The sequence below is a fragment of the Trachurus japonicus genome, chromosome 22 (genome assembly GCF_045865225.1).
Source record: "Trachurus japonicus isolate A0001 chromosome 22, Traja_1.0".
In the NCBI taxonomy this organism is placed as follows: domain Eukaryota; kingdom Metazoa; phylum Chordata; class Actinopteri; order Carangiformes; family Carangidae; genus Trachurus; species Trachurus japonicus.
Genome location: NC_140928.1, coordinates 10830612 through 10848663, shown reverse-complemented (window position 1 = coordinate 10848663; position 18052 = coordinate 10830612). Strand labels below are relative to the sequence as shown.

Sequence of the window (18052 nt, the reverse complement as noted above, 5' to 3'; positions counted from 1 at the left end):
CACCTAAATGTGTTACTTTGCTGAAATGTAAATGTCCTTATGTTTTGCTTTAATCCTTACAACAACAAAAAAAACAAACTGCAAAACTGCAAATATGCAGACTGTCCTCCAAAAAACAAGCCCATATCGTTTGTTCAGCAGCTAGTTGTGACTCATAGTAACATTCTTTTAAGCCTTTTACAGTCTATGTTTTAAGCCGACATCTAGTGGCCACAGTAATTATCACAGAAGCAGAGAGACATGTTTCTGCAGGAGTGTTGACCAAAATCATGATCTTTCTCTGACCCGAACAAAGTTTTAGAGTCCAAAGTTCGTGAAGTATCTAAAGTAGCCTACCTAAATCCAATGAAGTACTTTTAGTGACTTAACTCTAAATCTACCTAGAGCCAAACCCGAATGAAAGGTTTTTAGTGCCTAAAACTAATTGAGTACTTTTAGGCTACGTATTTTTATAACCATTATTTAATTTACCATGGCAACCATCAATACGCCAGTGCAGTCACTATGTGGACAACCGAGGTCCATTCATCCGGGAAACAGTCATATGATTTAAATGAGATGGCGACCCATGTGGTTGTTAAAGGTGAGGTACTATATGGTTGTTTAGGTTGGAGGACTTGTTGGAGAATTATGAAATCCACCAAACCCCCCAGAATTTGGGTTTGGTGTCCACAAAAGGTATTTGATTTAATTTTAATCCAACAAGTTTCTTTAAGTCTGACAGTATATTATGAAAATCAGAGGTTTTGTTGCTTTAGTAGAGTTCAGGAGACGGTTCATGCCCGGGACAGTCGTGTGGTGTGAAGACATTTATTGGTCTTAAAACAAACTGTGATCAATAATTCAGTTAATGACTGATTGTTACATCGTTTCAAATATTACGACTCCAAATGCACAATTACACATAGACTGCTCTGATAACCTCCTGTCTCATAATGACAAATACAAAAAGACTTTGCTCCACTTGTGATTCAATGGCGGCTCTTGGATTCAAGCTCATTCACAGCTTATCTGAGGGGATGGAGATTCACAGACAAGTGGGGAAACTGTACTGAGGATACACTGAGTTTCAATGACACGGTAATTTCCATCATTTTCAGGTCATTTTCTAAATAGAGGATGTCAGAAATTGTACACCATAAATATCCCTCTGTGTCGAAAGCACATTTCGCAGCCATAAAAGCTCAGTGTCCATTAAACCAGGGTGGGGATTCAAGCAGATGGAGGATTTCCCATCAGCACAACGTGGCTGAGTCTTTATCGGACGTGTCTTTATTGAGGATGACATAACGTTTAAAAAAAAAAGAAGTGATGAGCTGTCTCGAACAACAAAGCATTACATCAGCTGCAGATGAACGCACGCAGCCTGATACTTTGGGGGCGATGAAGTTCATTTGGGACTCTCAGAACGGGTGCTCCGATACATATATCGTCAGACGTATGATGGAGCTGCCTCTGAAGTTGATGACGTTGTTGACGGTAACCATCTCCAAGTCCAGCACCAACTCCTTGGGCCCCTTGATGGGCCGTGACAGGACGAGAGTGGCGCTAACATTACTGGTTTGCTGTATGAAAGAAAAAAGAAGAGGAAAGACATATAAGGAGGAGGAAGGTGAGGAGACAATCAACAGGAAAACGATGAGATGTGACAGCTGCCCATTCTGCCGTGTTGTATCGCTTTCAGCTCGTAAACATGCACAGGCACAAAGTCAGTAAAAGCTGATGTGTGTTTCAAAGCGCATGGGGTCGGATTAGAGATTGCAGGATAACACAGGAGAGCTCACTTAATGTTTTCTTTTCATTATAACTTTATATTCCACTGTCTCTGTATTTAATACATTGAAACTACAAAATCAACCTCTCTCACACACACACTGTGTCCTCACATACTTATTGCTCCATCTACTGGCTGCAAGCTGCACTCAAAGTCCAGGTGCTTCATGTTGAACATCCTACTCCCCCCTTTTACAGTTGCTGAGTTCTAGGCATTTTGACTTGAAAACATAACTATGTTTACAAGTGCCCCAGTAATTTAGTCATCACAACTTTTTGCTTTTTCTACTGTAACTTGCCTTGTGTGAAATAAAAATACATGTATGTTTTATGAATTTACAAGAAATGTAGCTCAAAATTTGAGTTACGATCAAATATTTACTCTATTTTATTTTATTTGACCTTTATACACTACACGCACTTATATACTAAACCACTCGGTAGAGGGCAAACATGAGATGCACATGGACGCACAGAGGTTAAATATTTAGATATATGTATCCACAAAGATGAGTATTGATTCTTCTCGGAATCGAAAATGTGTCTCTAAATACATAAACCTATCCCAGGTTGTGTTTGGATTCAGACCCAGTGGTGACAGGTTAATGGGAAAGCCTTGCCAGTGTAAAACACTCGGTCAACAGCCCCTGAAGATCCAGGGTGTGTCGGTGTGACCTCACTTCTGGGTTGACACAGGTTTCACACAGAGGGTGACAAAACACTGTTCATCAGACTGGAGGTTAAAGGGATATTTCAACATTTTGGCAAATTGGCCCATTGCCTTAATCCCTATAGTTTTAGCAGTAGCTTTGTTAACTTTATTTGTCGGTGCAAGCTATTTTTAAAACGGCGGAGCAGAGCCGCGAACTGCTCAGAGCTACGCTACGGAGGCTAATGATCTTGGTTTCCCTCATCAAACTCATGAAATACACAATCCAACAACAACATTATCTGTGTCTTTTTTACTTCACAAGTTGGATTAAATTTGATAGAATTGAATAAACTTTTCTCTGGTCTTGCTCAACCTGAAACTGATATATTACTGTAACACGATGTCTTATCAATAATAAGCAAAATTAAAAGTTAAAAGTTAAAAGTTTGACTTCCTGTTGGTGCCGATGTTTTCTTTGTCTCTCAACCTGTGGAAACTCATGCTCCATTTACTCAAGAGAAACTGTTTTTAGTAACACTTCCCTTTAACATCCACATTTATTATCACTTATTAAATAGTTTGCAACAGACAATGACGCAGTTTTAAGTAGATATAGGGGTAATGAGGTATATTAATGTTGACTACTTGTCAGTCATTATAACTCTCATATATAAGGTATATAATGACAGTTTGCAGTATCACAGCAGCCTCACACAGGTTTCCACATGAGTTACAGTTGTTGAAAAAGCATTAGTGAACACTTCTATCATCTTACAAAGACAGTACATTATACTGTATTTAATCTCTATCCCTAAACCATTTATTAAATCTCTGCATATTGCTTATAAATGGTATAATAGGGTGTCACCCACAGGAGTGATTCATTTCAGTCCCTCGAGGTGTTGATGCCTGCCTGTAATGATGATTGTGTAACTTGAGCTTCACACCTGCAGGTTGGGTGGAGTGTTAACACATCTAATGAATCTACTCACCCTCATGTAAAACTCCCGTCCGTCGTTGCCCGACTTTATCTGGAAGATGTAGAAGGCACCCGGGTAGCGCGTGGTGGCCTGCATCTGGAAGATGTCTGCAGGCACACTGCGCCCCGACGACAAGTCCATGTGTCGGTACAGAATGGTGAAGGGCTTGTCCCTGCAGGCAGGGTTCTCAGCTGAACACATGCACTGACTGCACGGGAGGAGACACAGCGGGTAAGTTAACAGGTTCAAAATGACTCTGTGACAGGGGGGGGGCGACGGCGAAGATGCATTCATTCACAGGACTGAGGAAAACACACGAGTGGAAAAACTCACTTGTCACTAACTTCGATGTAAGGAGCGTGACACTGTAAAGGATCCAGGCATGTGTAGCCTCCCTGGAAATTGAAACATACTTGTTCTGTTGTACAGGTGTTGTTACCAGTGTCACATTCATTGAAATCTTCAAAATCAAACACACAACAGTCAGAGTCAGTTAAAACATCATCATCATCAGAGAAACAACATTTCATTGACAACATATGAACACAGGTAGTAAGAAAAGTGGTGCCTGAAAATGGCACAAAAACAGAGAAAGAACATAATATCAACAAATAAGGCAGCATGTGTTGTCAATATTAGCAGATTAATTTCTGAAATATCTGTAAAGCAGTTTGTAGGTAAAACAATTTAGGTGACAGAAGGAAAATATTCCTGGGAAAGTAAAACAAGATTAAATCATGTTTCTAATAAATAATAATAATAATAATAATAATATACAGCAGCAGCTTTTTGTTTATCTTAGTGTTTCCATCCATCTTCTGCGACACTGCAGCTGTGACATTAACATTAAATATAAACTGCAGGCAGCAGTGACTGTGTCATTAGTGTTACCTTCACAGTTCCTGCCATCCTCATACACATAATATCCCGGTGGGCAGATGCAGGAGAAAGAGCCAGGTGTGTTCACACATCTGTGCTGACACAGAAACTCAGAGAAGCTGCACTCATCCAAGTCTACAGGGAGCAAAAGAGCTGGATTAATACTCATCAAAGAGAGTGACAGAGGGTCACCCGACAGCAGCAACAGTGTTGTCTGGGTGCTCTGGTGGTTCCCTCCGAAAGGTCCACAGTGCTGTCTTTTATGAATGAATAGATAGACAGTGTTACTGTGTTACTACATGTTATTTACTGTAATGTCAAAGGAAACCCTAACTTTATCCTGAACTATCTCATACATTTAAACACTTGAATTAATTTTTAAAGATATTTTTGGTGCATTTTTGCTTTTTACTGTAAAATAATGCAATAATGCAATCAGACAGACAGACAGATACATACATACAGATACATAGTACATACATACATACATACATACATACATACATACATACATACATACATACATACAGTACATACATACACACATACATACATACATAAAAAGGGGAAGGGGGAGGGGATAACATGCAGCAAAGGGCCACAAGTTGGATTTGAACCCATCATGGCTGCTGCTGTTGGGACACTCTTGGAGAAAATATGAATTTTTAGTCTATCAGTTTTTATACTTGATATGTTGAAGCTGCTCTCTTAAGATGCATTAGTGGACGTCAGCTCTGCTCACCAATGCACGTGGTGCCGTCAGCCGCCAACTCAAACCCCTCGTCACAGTTGCACATGAAGGAGCCGTAGGTGTTGAAGCAGCCGTGACTGCACGGGTCATCTTCACACTCGTCCACGTCTGAGGGAGGAGAAATAGTGTTAATAACGACACCATATGTTTGTGTTTGTGTGTGTGTGTGGGTGTGGGTGTGTGTGTGTTGTGTATGTACCTTGACAAGTCCTGCTGTCAGGGTTGAGGATGAAGCCGGGGTTACAGGAGCAGGAATAAGAACCAGGGACATTGGCACACAGCTGTTGGCAGTAACCATAGCGACATTCATCAATATCTGGTTGAAAAGAAAAGAAAAAAACAGATGGTTTATCAAAACATATACTCATGTTTACTGTTATTATCATTTTGAGAACTGATTGATTTGATTTAACCTTTGCTGATCTGCCTTACTGCTCAAAACCTGAAGAGGGTGTTGTTCTAGTAGAACAGCTGCAGCTGCCAGCGGGCACAGGGGCATTTTGTCAACGAGCAAAAGAACGGGTGTTGACTTTGCTCTATAATGCAACAGTGTTTACATGAATTACGGTTATAGCTCATGTAAGTACTTGCACTGATATCACAAATTTAGGCATGGGCTCATTTGTTTACAGTAATTAAACTAAAGTGTAATGGGCCATTTTAGTGGTTTTACATGATTTCGGCCATTAACTACAAATCATGTAACTACTTTACTGCCAGATCCATTCTGTAGCTTGATGGCAGCTATTATTTATTTCTTTATTATTATTATTACTATTAATAATAATAATAATTTGCTAATACTGATAGAGAGAAAACATCTCAATGGATAAATTACTCCATGTAATTTATCATTTACATTATTGCCAGCAGGGGGCGTAAGACAACTCTTTCTTGCAGGAAACTCACTGTTTACCTGTTACGCTGCACACAACTGGAACAAACTACTAGCAGAACTGAAATCAACCCCAACTGTAAACACTTTTAAAAACATTTCTCTTTTCATGTGCTTATAGCTGAGCTCTTTTTAAGAACTTTAAACTTTATCTATTTTCTTTTATTCTACTTTTTTTATTCTTCTTTGCTCCTGCTTGTAACTCTATGTTTAATGTTTACAATTCTGTTTTACGCTGTTCTTTTTAAATGTTTTGTCTTTATGTAAAGCACATTGAGTTGCCTTGGTATGAAATGTGCTATGATGCCTTGCCTTGCCTTCCTTCCAGATAAATCAGCCAGACAAGAAATCTTGTGAGAAGCCTACAATGCCGTATTTTACAACAAAATCCCCAACGTCGCAGCTTCCTTGAACACCACATTTGGTAGTAGCTTCTGAAGTAACTGATATAACAGCAGAGCATCATCTTCTTCCAGTTCACTCACCCTGACACTGTCCACCAAGGAGCCAGTAGCCCTCAGTGCAGGAACAGGTGTATCCTCCCAATGTATTGATGCAGACCTGGGTGGGGTTACACTGATGAGAGCTTGTCTCACATTCATCGATGTCTGCAACAGAGAAGAGGGGATAATTATGTTAATATTTTAATAATTTTCTTTCTTTTCTGAAAGGAGATTTACTGAACAGGAGGGCTCAGGTTTGGTGAAATGGCACCGAACCTGGTACACTCTCAGACTACTAAGGCTTTAAATGAGATATAATTAATCCAAAAGTGAAATTGCGTACTATTGGAGCAGCCACACCAAACACAGGACAACGTGAGGACTCACTGAGATCAATGCAAAATTTGCAATCACATTAGGACTAATACCTTATTGTTGATTTATGTTAATATTAACATAAATTAACAATATTCAGTAAGTGAAAAGACCAAACATCAGTGGAATCCAAAAGTCACAAATCAATTTTTCACTACTTGAATGTGTTTCAATTTGACTAAATTACATTGCACACATATTTTCTGGTTAAATTCCACAGTGACTGTGGACAACACAGTGAGTACAAGAATATTTCCTCCAGCAAGTCTCATATTTCTATAAGGATGAGGTGATTGATTTCCACAGTGTGTACTGTACCTCAGTTCTTGGTTTGTTTTTACCAACAAGATGAAAGAAGCACCTCAACATTGCTCTCTTATATCTAGTTCTTCTATAATTCTGCATGGACTTGACGTGGTTTTGACTTCAGATGATTTTGTAGCTTATTGTTCTCCTGCACCTATAAAACCTTATGGTTGTGCATGTGCATCAAGCCACTTTACATTTTGGCTGACCCCCGTTACTACTAATTCATTGATATTAACTCTGCTGCAGCAGTTGAGGGCATACCGGTAAAGACGTTTACATTGTGGTGGAAATTTTGAAGTTTTCCCTATTCTCTTTAACTTGTTAGAATAGTGTTAAACTATTGATCTCATTCCCATATGATGTCATATAAGTGTCATATAATGTCATTAACTCTGATCAATGCCATGTGACAACATTCCAATATTATGATGTCATAACTCTGATGTCAGGAACTTCATGTGACACGTGTCAAAAGCAAACTGGCTTTGATATTTGTGACATCATTCATATTATGATGTCATAGCACATTTCAAAGGATATAAACCAGTTATATCAGTCTGTCTCAGAACCTCAATGAATGCAGTTGTGCCATCAGGCTACACACTTGATTTATGAGAATTATTCCGTAATTAAGTTGTTTTCTGACTTTTTCAAACAGCTCGATTTGTCCGTGCTTGTGCAGGCCGAAGAGGAAATTATCCTTTTCCTTTGTTTAACTAGCCAGTTGTTGCTGTGGTATTCTTTGTTCATCGGCAAAAGACCTAACAACACAGCGAGTCATGCCTCGTAGGAGTTTGCGTCTTGCGTCCGGTGGATACAACAATGCAGACGATGAGTCTGACCCCAACTTATCCTCCCAAGAGAACTCTGTTAGGGTTTTCAAAAAAAAGGCAGGGACCCGCAAGACTTCCCAGACTTCCCGCAGAGCCAACAACAATGCTAGTTCATCCAGCATGGAAACATCCTCCACTGAAAGCCAGTTTGGTTGTCTGAGACAGCCCTTAAGGACACAGTCTGAGCCCATCAAGCGGACAGTACCTTTCTTTTCCTCCACAGTTATCCCTCAGCCAGCCCTGACCCCATCATCAAGCTGGAGTCAGAGGCCGAGATTCAGCAGTTTACCAAGCTCATTCTCTGGACTCTACAGGTCCAGCCGGCCAGCATTACACCTGAGGAGGCCCAACCAGGAGCTGAGTCAAAGCGAAGGGGGTAGCTCAGGGTACTTGTCCTCTGAGGATACAGACAGTAAGTCCACAGCTTCCACCAACAGAAACAGTATAATGAGCAGTGACAAGGAGGCTCCCAGTGCCAGATATGGAAGCAAAATCAACCATTCCTTCTTTAGGACGAGGAACTTAATGTCCACGACAACAAATTCAGAAGTAAAGACAGCTTTAGCTAATGATGTTGGGTTGAGGAGGAGCAGTCGCATCAAGAAGGCTTTTGTTGTGTCTCTCCCAATGGTCATCCTAGTTCTACTTGCTTGGTCCTTCCTCTCCTCGTTGAACTCTTTCATCTCTAGAATGAGCGTTATAGAGACCCTGACACAGGAAGAATCCAAGATTGAACCTGTGCACCCAGCTGTTGCCAGCCTCGACGCCAGGGTCCAAGCTTTGGAGGCCAGTCTTCCTATGCTGTTCCGGGAGCTGTCAGCCATCCAACAGAAGTCCTTTCCAGCCCCATGCGTCACAGACTTTGGACATCCCCTTGCTGACAAAATGGTTGCATTCGCCCTGGTGACTCAAGGTGCCATTGTGACAACCACCAGGTGTTCGGTGACTTATCGTTTTCGCCCATCGCATGCGACCCTGTTCGGTTTCCCCCTGTGGTATCTAACTGCAAGCCCACAAACCGTTGTCCAGGATAACCCAGTGTTGGCAGGTAAATGTTGGCCATTTCATGGTGGCCAGGGAGCCCTCGCAATCTCTCTGTCTCACCCCATAACGGTAACTCATGTGACGCTAGACCACCTGCCGCTCTACAACTCCCCAGCTAGCAGCATAGAATCAGCACCCAAAGACTTTGAAATCTATGGAATGAAAAACGACTCAGAAGAAGGAACGCTGCTGGGGACATTCACCTACGATAAGCACGGCGAGCCGTCACAAACGTTTAAGCTTCCTAATTCCAGTGATGAGATTTACAAAGCTGTGGAGCTGCGTGTCCTCAGTAACTGGGGAAATGCAGAATACACGTGTCTTTACCGCCTCCGTGTACATGGAAATGACGCTAACCCATGAGAGGCGATGAGCGAGAAAGTATGTGTGTGATGTTTGTTGTTAACTTCTTTTTTTATTTAACCTTTATTTAACCAGGAACACTCCCATTGAGATTCAGAATCTCTTTTGCAAGGGGGTCCTGGCCTGTATCCAAAACGAAACAAAAAGGACAACAACGGACAATGCTTTCGTTGGGTTTTCTCCGGGTGCTCCGGTTCACCCACTTCTTTTATTTGAAAAAAAGGACAAAAGACAACAAGATGAAAAAAATCGTAAAGGTCACTCTTAAAGACATTCTCAACTTATCCACACACCAGATTTTCTCAAAAGTTTTCACCAGGCCACACCACCAACACTTTCCACCCACCCCCTAAAGCATTCATTTTGAAGGAGACCAGTATTAGGTTCTCTTGTGATGTTCTGTTTGCACCAATGATTTTCATGGGTACACGCAAAACATCCTTAAACCTAGAGAACTGTTTTCCTTCTAGAGGAATGCTTTCAAAATTGGGTTTTCTCCGGGTGCTCCGGTTTGCCCACTTCTTTTATTTAAAAAAAAAAAAAAATCCTAAACACACCCTTGTTATCTCTGATACCGCCAAGTCAAACATTATTCATCCCATTATCCCATTATTCCCACTGCACTGTAAAGAGGACATCCCAGGCTTTCTAGTGTTACAGCTGTGGGGGTGTGGCTAACAGCACACATGCACTCACTTGGTGGGAATCACCATAGATAAAAATAAAAAAACTGTCTCTTTCTTTCACTCACTCTGCCCCCTGCTTCACCCCCACACTCAGCTAAATGAAGACCCGGAAAAGACAACTTGATCAGTTCACCTCCATCCTCTACATGCTCCACCTAGGCAAGATCATCTGTCAACATGGTCTCAAGTTTCACTGCAATGCCAACTTCTGCCTCACCTTCGATAACTGCACTCTGTCTCCCTCATCACACACCCGCACCCTTGGAATCATCTTTGACAGTCAGCTAAGGTTTGACCACCACATCAATCACATCACCAGGACCGCCTTCTTCCACCTCAAATTTGCACGCACTCCTCGCCACACGAAGGTATGCACACGCACACACACACACACACATATGCGTGCGCACTCCCTTACACACACACACACACAGGTGACTGACTGTCTGTCTTGACCTTAAGGTTGTGGGTTTGATTCCCATGTTGACAAAGATGGTATGCCTGGCAGTAGCTCCCGTGGCCCTATCAAAATTTCCCAGAGGAAACCCTTTTCTTCTGCTGCAGGCTTCACCAACAATATCAAATCAACAGTGCCCCCCTATGAACTAAATGTAACATAACATAAACATTACAGATACCATGTTTCTGTTGCATAAAAAAGTCTATTGTTTCTTTAATGTGAAAGTCTTGACTTTGACAGTGGCTCAGGAGTTAGAGGGGGCCGGTCGTCAAATAACCAGAGGGTTGGTTGTTTGAATCCCCCTCCATCCCAGTCGCTGGTGCAGTGAACTTGGACAAGTCACCTTACCCACCTTACCTCATGTGAATCTGTATGAATGTGTATGAATGTTTGGTGGTGGTTTTGGCACACCTTCTGCCCCAAGGCAGCTGTGGCTACAGTCGTAGCCTACCACCACTAGGGTGAATGTGGTATGAATGAATAATGGTTTCTGTAAAGCACTTTGAGTGCCCAGAAAAGCTCTTTATAATTCCAAGCCATTATTATTGCTATTACTTCAATTTAGTACGATTTCAGAAATGTACAATACATCTACACAACTTTTATTCAATGTACTTTGTAGGAGACAGCAGGACTTGCTACCTGTTTTTCACCAATTTGGAAGAATGGATTTTACTCAGAATTGTAGAGGAAAGAGAAATTAGAGCATTTTTATTGAACACAGACACACAGACACACACCTACACACCTACACACCCACACACACACACACACACACACACACACACACACACACACACACACACACACACACACACACACACACACACAATTAATTAAAACCTTGATTTGAGCTTGAATGCACATCAACTGCACTTGATTTTTTCCTGTTGACTTGGGCAGTGCACCAACAGAAGTCTAGTCAAAAGTTTGTTTCTGCAGCTCTCAGGTTTTCACCACCCTGAGTTTGAAAAAACTCTTAGCACAACACAGTGCATATCAATACATTATCAGCTTACAATTGTTTTTGCACAGGATTAGAGATTTCTCCGATTACAATCTGAATTCCTCTAACGCCCCAGGAGCAGCTCGCACACTTCATCATAATAGCCACATTTCCTTATCAGGATATGACATATCAAAAAATTCCAGCCTCTGTTTATGGTTCTCGGACCATGAAGTCACCAATCTCCTGAAAACCGGTAGGGGGAAGTGGGTGGGGGCCGGGCTTTTTGTTTGAACAGGCAGCTATGATAAGCGATAACGTCTGTCGGTGGGACCATTGCCCTTTGTGCCAACTTGGACCACTGGTTCTTCTGGGGGGTGGAGGAGGCCCAGAGCATTCGGCCACCGGCCAACAGCTACACAACCCCGGCACCTGCTTGCCGTTACAAGTCAAAACCTTTCTGAGTGGCCCTCATCTGCACCCCATGTGTAGCCTGGCTGCAGATTTCCAACATACACACACAAACTGTTTCAGTTCAGCTCCTTATATAGACTGTTTCATGAGCAGCTCACAGGCGTAAGGGGTCGACACTGACAATCCTGATCAGTTTTACAGAGGATGTGACCAAGGGGTTTTGTTTTAAATGTCTGCAAATCAGTCACAGTACGAGTCAGACAACTTAACAGCTGAATGATTATGATGCCAAATTTGTTCCCACACTGGTTTTACAGTAAATCAGACAAGGCCACCTCCTCTTGTTTACAGAGAGATTAACATGTCAGTCAAATTCATCATCTCCTCTCAAACAACATGGAAAAATGTTACAAACTATCTTGTTCTCAGACTATTGTGAATTTTTGAGTTTATCTGATGTGTTTTAGGAGTCCGCAAGGTCGAAAATGTTCTCCTGAGCCACTGAGGAGTGTGTAATTCGTCACTCAAGCAAAAACATGAAAATACCCCCAAACTGTAGCCATGAGCGGAAATTAATATTAGTCGTGTGGGAAATGAAAAGCACAGGACTAGATAGTGTATCTGAACTCCAGAGGCTGAGAAATTGATCTGCTGCTAAAAGGGTCAGTTGACCTAAATTACAAAAACATATTCAAATGCAAGTTCAGTCTGTTGCCTTACTTGTGGCTCTGCAGAGCTAGACTTAACATTAATGCTAACACTAGCATGCTAACATGCTCTCAGTGACAATTCTGCCATGCTGTATTGATAAATCAAGGCTGATGGAAACTGACAGGTATTTTGGCACAAAAAAATAGTGGACAAACTGAACTTTTACCCAGGTAATGCCACTGGATGAAACGTTTTTAAGAATAAGTTAGTGCAATTCATCTTGAGGGCGGCAATGAACATGTGCACCACATTTCATGGCTATGCAGATATTCCATTGTGGAGCAAAGTGGTGGTCTGAGTGATGAACCACAACATGTGCACTTGGCTAGAAAAAAAACAAAAACCTTGAGAGCCACATTTCTTTCCAGAAACAGTGTCATTTCTCTGATTCAACAACTTTGGCATGTACACTACTCTAACAGTGACTGCTGGACATATCTTATCACCAACATCAGTGGCCAACCTCAGTAATTCTCTTGCGGCTGAATGGGGAAAAAAATCCTGCAGTCGTCGGGCTAAGAAACATCTCGTTAATGGAGGCTAAAGTTTAATCTGCATGATTAGAAATCACAGAGGGAAGATTTAAAAAAAAAAAACAATCTGACTTTTTGTTATTTAAGTGAAATAGTGCAAGGATAGATTATAGAAGAGTGGGATAATACATTGACACACCATAAAAAATGATTAGCAAATGCAACTGCAATGCTATTTGGCCTTGTAAAAACAAAGTTACAGATGCATTTAGACCCAGGGGCTAATTTCTGCAATTGTTCTCCCAGACTGGTGCCATTAGTGACACTGATGGAGTTTATAGCCATTAACTTAGAAACAAAGCCATGTTTGTTACAGGTTCAGAAGGGAAGTCACAGTCTGTGGAGTTTCTGCCCCATAGCGGCATCAATCAACAGCCCATTACATCACCACACACACACACACACAGAGCAGCCTTTAGGGGTGTAAGGACTCATTACGATTGGCCCCCACAGAGGCATGCCTGTTCTCCAGGCCCAGCTCGGGCACAGATTTGGCAACAAATGACCTCATCTTTGGCGTTCTGATGGTCTAGTTTACCCAAACAAGGTTGTGAGCGATTCCCTGACAGGCCGTCTCCCCTACGAAGAGAAACAGTCCGTATTTGTGCATGACCTAAACTCTAAAGCTCTCTGTCGAGGCAGGAAAACTGTACTGCATGTGTACATTTTCCAATCATTACATGGTAACGCCTGATTTATCCAAAATGACACTCCAAATGGACTCTAAAGAGGCAATTTTCAGCAGCTCGTCTCCGCTGGACTCAATGGGGCAATTATGTTAAGATGTATTTAAGACAGCTGGGAGGGAACATCAGACACTTGAGTGTTTATCTGACAGCTGGGGTCTCTTGTGGCTATGAAACGCAACAGAATCAATCAGAGAGCCCGTGTTTCCTCAGTGTGAGGAGTCAAAGGTCCCTGTGCTCCAGCGGGGTGACGGCAGACAGGCCGCTGCATCGAGCATCAAAAAAAAAAAAACACATCTGTCCCTGTGAGCTGACGAATTTGGTGCATTCCCCTCAGAGTTCAACCACAATCTTTAATCACTCACAATGAAATGTTGGCCTTAATCGCCTTTTTTTCCCTCATGGCACCTCGTCCAACTAGCTGCACTGTTACATCTGATAAACAGCAGGAGGTGGCAGATGTCAGAGCTGTTTCTTTCTCATAAGATTCACATGTTTAGAGCAGAGTCACCACAGAGACTCAGGAAACAGCTGCAGCAGAGGACAAACACCCTTCACCTTAAGATCTCATACAAGAAATAGGGAACAAGAACAGGTATTTGAGATGATAAACAGAAGGAAAAAAGATATTGTTTTTCAGGCAGAGTTGCAGCAAGACCGTAGGGATGGCTGAATTGCTCTGATGATCTTCCATTTTTACTCCAAACAGAAAGATGAACAAATATTGGATGGATTACAATGAAAATTTGCACAGGCAAGTAGGGGTGGGAATCACCAGAGGACCGAGAGTATGATACGATATTATCATGACACTTAAATCATATGATGTTATTGCAAACATTTTGCAACATCCTGTCTGTGATACAATAACATAGTGATACATTGCAATTTATTTTCATTCATTTTGTCTTTATCTCTGCCTGTTTTTTTATTATTTATTTTTATTAATAAGATAAAGTGTGTTTTATTTTTGCACAACACAATCATAAAAAGCACTATTCTATTACTAAAAGAAAAACTTGAAAGTTGATATTTTTTCTATTTACATAGTTTTTTCCTCTAAATTTGGTGCTCCCCTGACTTTTCTTTCAGTGCAACCATAAGCTTGCAATTTTTGGACAACTATCAGATGGATTGCTGTGTAATTCACACACATTTATGCTTCATGCTTCAGGATGAACTGTAATAACTTTGATCCTCTGATTTTTCATCTGAAGCCACCGCCAGGTCAAAGGTCAAGACTAGAAATGTGTTTTCTCACAACAGAAACTGGTAAGTGAATAACATCCACATCTGTGTTTAGTGAAAAGGAACCAAACATGACGAGTGAAGATGATGAGCACTGAGCATGGTGGATATCACATCCTCTAAACATTAGCATGTTAGCATTTTCCTCAGACACTATTATGTCTATGCACAGCCTGACGGAGCTGTTAGTGCATCTGTGGGCTCCTGGATATATATATATATTTATTTCTATTTTTTTTACACCCTCAGGCCCCGTAACGTAAAATAAAACACAGTGAGACGAAAAAGTTATTAAGTAGACACAGCTTCATTTTGAGGAGGGGGTCACAGTCCCACTCTGCAGCCACTGTGCCTGCAGATTTATCAAACTGACCTCAGGCTCGTTGGCTGCGTTCACTGGCTCTGATGAATGGGAGTACACACTGACCCAGTGTCAACAACCACACAAGGTATAAGCAAACAACTGGAAACAATGATCAGGACTTTTAGGAAAAAGGTTTTGATGTACGAGACTAACACACTTGACTTCTTAAATTTCGTAAATGTTCAGCTCAACAGGACATAAACTAGCGCTTGTGCATGAGTTTAAATGTTTGACATTTTATATGGAGTTGCATGAACTGTCCTGAAACTGACAGTTGTTACATCAGAAGTAAATATGTGCATTCACTCAGGTTACTTGTGCACTATTTGAGCATTTCAGTTTCATGCATCTTTATATTTCTAAGCCACAAAAGTGAAAACATCCTTCAGATTTATCTTGCGGCTATAGTTACTTTACATTTAAACAATATTACGAGACTGTGAAACACAAAGCATTGTTAAAAATGAACCCAGCTGTTCCCGGCTCGGTTCTGGTTTGTAGCCCCCTCAAAGTGTCTTGTTGGGTCTCCTTGTCATGAGACATGTGCCCATGGGTTAAGAGGAGACAGATCTTCTCTAAACTTTCTCAGATGGTTTCATTTTGAAACCTCTGCAGCCCAGAGCAGTAAAATGACCTTATTAAGGAGAAGACAAAGACACAACTATTCTCCTATCAGAACTTTGTTTTTTCCTCTTTCCTACCACATTAATCATGTCAGGATCAGGTGACCCTTTGGAAGGCACCCGAACACTAAGTAGTTCCTGTCCCACTGCGTTCACTGATATTATCGAGTTCATAATCTGCTATTCTTATTGCACTTTCACTTTTGTTTGTAGGGCTATGTTTAATTATGTTAAGCATTGTATGATAAAGAGCTATAAAAAATAAATCTGCCTTTCCTGTATATCATGGTGTGTTTCTCTGCAGAAATTTGGTTGCATGTTGTTGATGATACTGTTTAACTTTTACTTTTTCCATTGTTGCACTGATACTTTTAAAGCACCAGCGTTCAGGCTCCTCCACTGAAACCATGCGCTCACACATTGACATGACTCACCATTACAGGTGCCATCCTCTGCAGCAGTATATCCCAGGAGGCACTGCGCGGTGCTCCTCACTCTGGGGTAGCTGGGCTCCACAGCCCTTCCTCCACCAGGGAGGAAGGGCTCTGAAAACCCCACCGATGAGTCCGGGTAGGCCGGCTCGGGCAGCAGCGGGGGCTCCGGTCTGAAGGGCTGGTTGTACAAGGCCCTCGGGATGCATAGGTAGCCTCCATTCTGGTTCACACAGCGCATTTCTCCCCGGCATGCATCTGGCAGGGTCCGGCACTCATCCACATCTGGAAGACAGAGCCGTGCACTGATAAGGAAATTCCTTGCATCCAGAACATCTGTGGCCTTGTGATTCATGGACTTCACACACTGTTGGTTTGGAAACTTGATCTGCTTCACACTTCACTTTTCCCTTTTCCTGATAAGATTTTCACATTATGAGACAGTAAAAGTCTCATCACTCACCTATACACTGTCGAGCCCTGCGGTCATATGCAAACCCCTCAGTGCAGGTCTGTGGAGAGATGATAGAGAGATGGTCTGACTGTTGCATGTTGTCTGGAGCTATAAACTATTCATGCAACAGGGTTACATTTCTGCAAAGCACGTCCTTCACTCTGTAGAGTTGGATTTACTGGCTATTTAATCACTATTTAATCTAATTAGAGCTGCAGCCTACATCAAAATCAGATGGCAAAGCATTTGCAGACCATGACCGTGACCTTCCGTCTGTATGAATGAAACCTGAAGAGAGGGAAGGTGTTGTGTTACCTGTCCATGTCCGGGCTGGATACAAAGCAGACTAAATAGCAAAGCTGCCAACATCCTGCAAAAGAAAGAATTTCAAGTTAGAAAAAAAAAAAAACCTCTGAAAAAAACAAACAGGGAATCTGTGCAAATTCATTCAAACACATAACTAAGACAAAGCGGCTCAACTAAATCTGCACCTCAAAGATAAACGAGGATTAAGGAAAGAGAAAGATTACTGACCTTGGAGAAGATGAAAACCTGAAGCCACGTATTTCAAAAAGCATGGTTTATAGTTTCTACTGCGCTCTTTCTCAAAGGGAAGACTTAGACGACCCGTAAATTCTCCCCAAATCCCCGTCGTCACTACCCAGCAGGGCTCTCAATGCCCCCCAACTATGCGCCTTTACGCGAAAGCCGACACCAGGTTTTCATTAACCGCTGTCTGGTCGAGCTGGAGCTTCGGTACATTGACCAAGTGTTGCAGGAATGCCTTTTCCAAAATGGACTGTGCCGTTTCTGCCCCACTCTGTCGGCTCTACAGATTATTTAGCAATGCAAATTGACGGGCCCCCTCCGAGCACTTCCACAACAGCTGGATTCAATCAGGGAGAGCCAGCCCCCTCCGGTCAGAGCGCGCAGATCGGCAGCGGCGCACACACTCCAGCAGGCGGTGGCTGCCGGGCTGTTGGGGGGCAAGAAGGCATAAAGCATATACACAGCGACAGTGTCTGTTTTCCAGAGATATAAACAACCCCCCCTCTTCTTCTTCTTCCTCCCCGCCCCCCTTCTCCCCCTCCTCCTCCTCCTCCTCCTCTTCACAGCTCCTTCCCATACAGCTGAATAACTCTGAACATCTGGCGCGGCCAACGCAGGCTGTATCCACGCAGTAGTAGCCACATCTGGTT

At 42.1% G+C, this 18052-nt stretch overlaps 2 protein-coding genes across 2 annotated transcripts; one reads left to right on the top strand and one right to left on the bottom strand.

The window, feature by feature from the left end:
• Positions 1-803: 803 nt before the first annotated feature.
• On the bottom strand, positions 804-18048 carry fbln5 (fibulin 5). The gene is made up of 11 exons (XM_085768008.1): positions 17388-18048; positions 17169-17223; positions 16863-16911; positions 16403-16684; positions 6416-6538; positions 5235-5351; positions 5027-5143; positions 4297-4419; positions 3739-3865; positions 3418-3613; positions 804-1565 (listed from the first exon to the last, which is right to left on the bottom strand). Exons 1-11 carry the CDS (start codon positions 17429-17431, stop codon positions 1404-1406), a joined length of 1395 nt encoding a protein of 464 aa, XP_085624134.1. The 5' UTR covers positions 17432-18048; the 3' UTR covers positions 804-1403.
• LOC146963543 (sperm-associated antigen 4 protein-like) lies at positions 7771-9337 on the top strand. The gene has a single exon (XM_085768007.1). It carries the CDS (start codon positions 7837-7839, stop codon positions 9295-9297), a length of 1461 nt encoding a protein of 486 aa, XP_085624133.1. The 5' UTR covers positions 7771-7836; the 3' UTR covers positions 9298-9337.
• Positions 18049-18052: the final 4 nt, after the last annotated feature.

Bases quoted from the DNA above. Each gene is read 5' to 3' on its own strand.
- LOC146963543 (XM_085768007.1), top strand. From the start codon at position 7,837: ATGCCTCGTAGGAGTTTGCGTCTTGCGTCCGGTGGATACAACAATGCA.
- fbln5 (XM_085768008.1), bottom strand. From the start codon at position 17,431: ATGCTTTTTGAAATACGTGGCTTCAGGTTTTCATCTTCTCCAAG. The intron at 3,614-3,738 runs GTGAGTTTTTCC...CCTCCCGTGCAG, and splicing joins TACATCGAAGTTAGTGACAA to TCAGTGCATGTGTTCAGCTG. The intron at 1,566-3,417 runs GTGAGTAGATTC...TCTTTCATACAG, and splicing joins GACGGGAGTTTTACATGAGG to CAAACCAGTAATGTTAGCGC.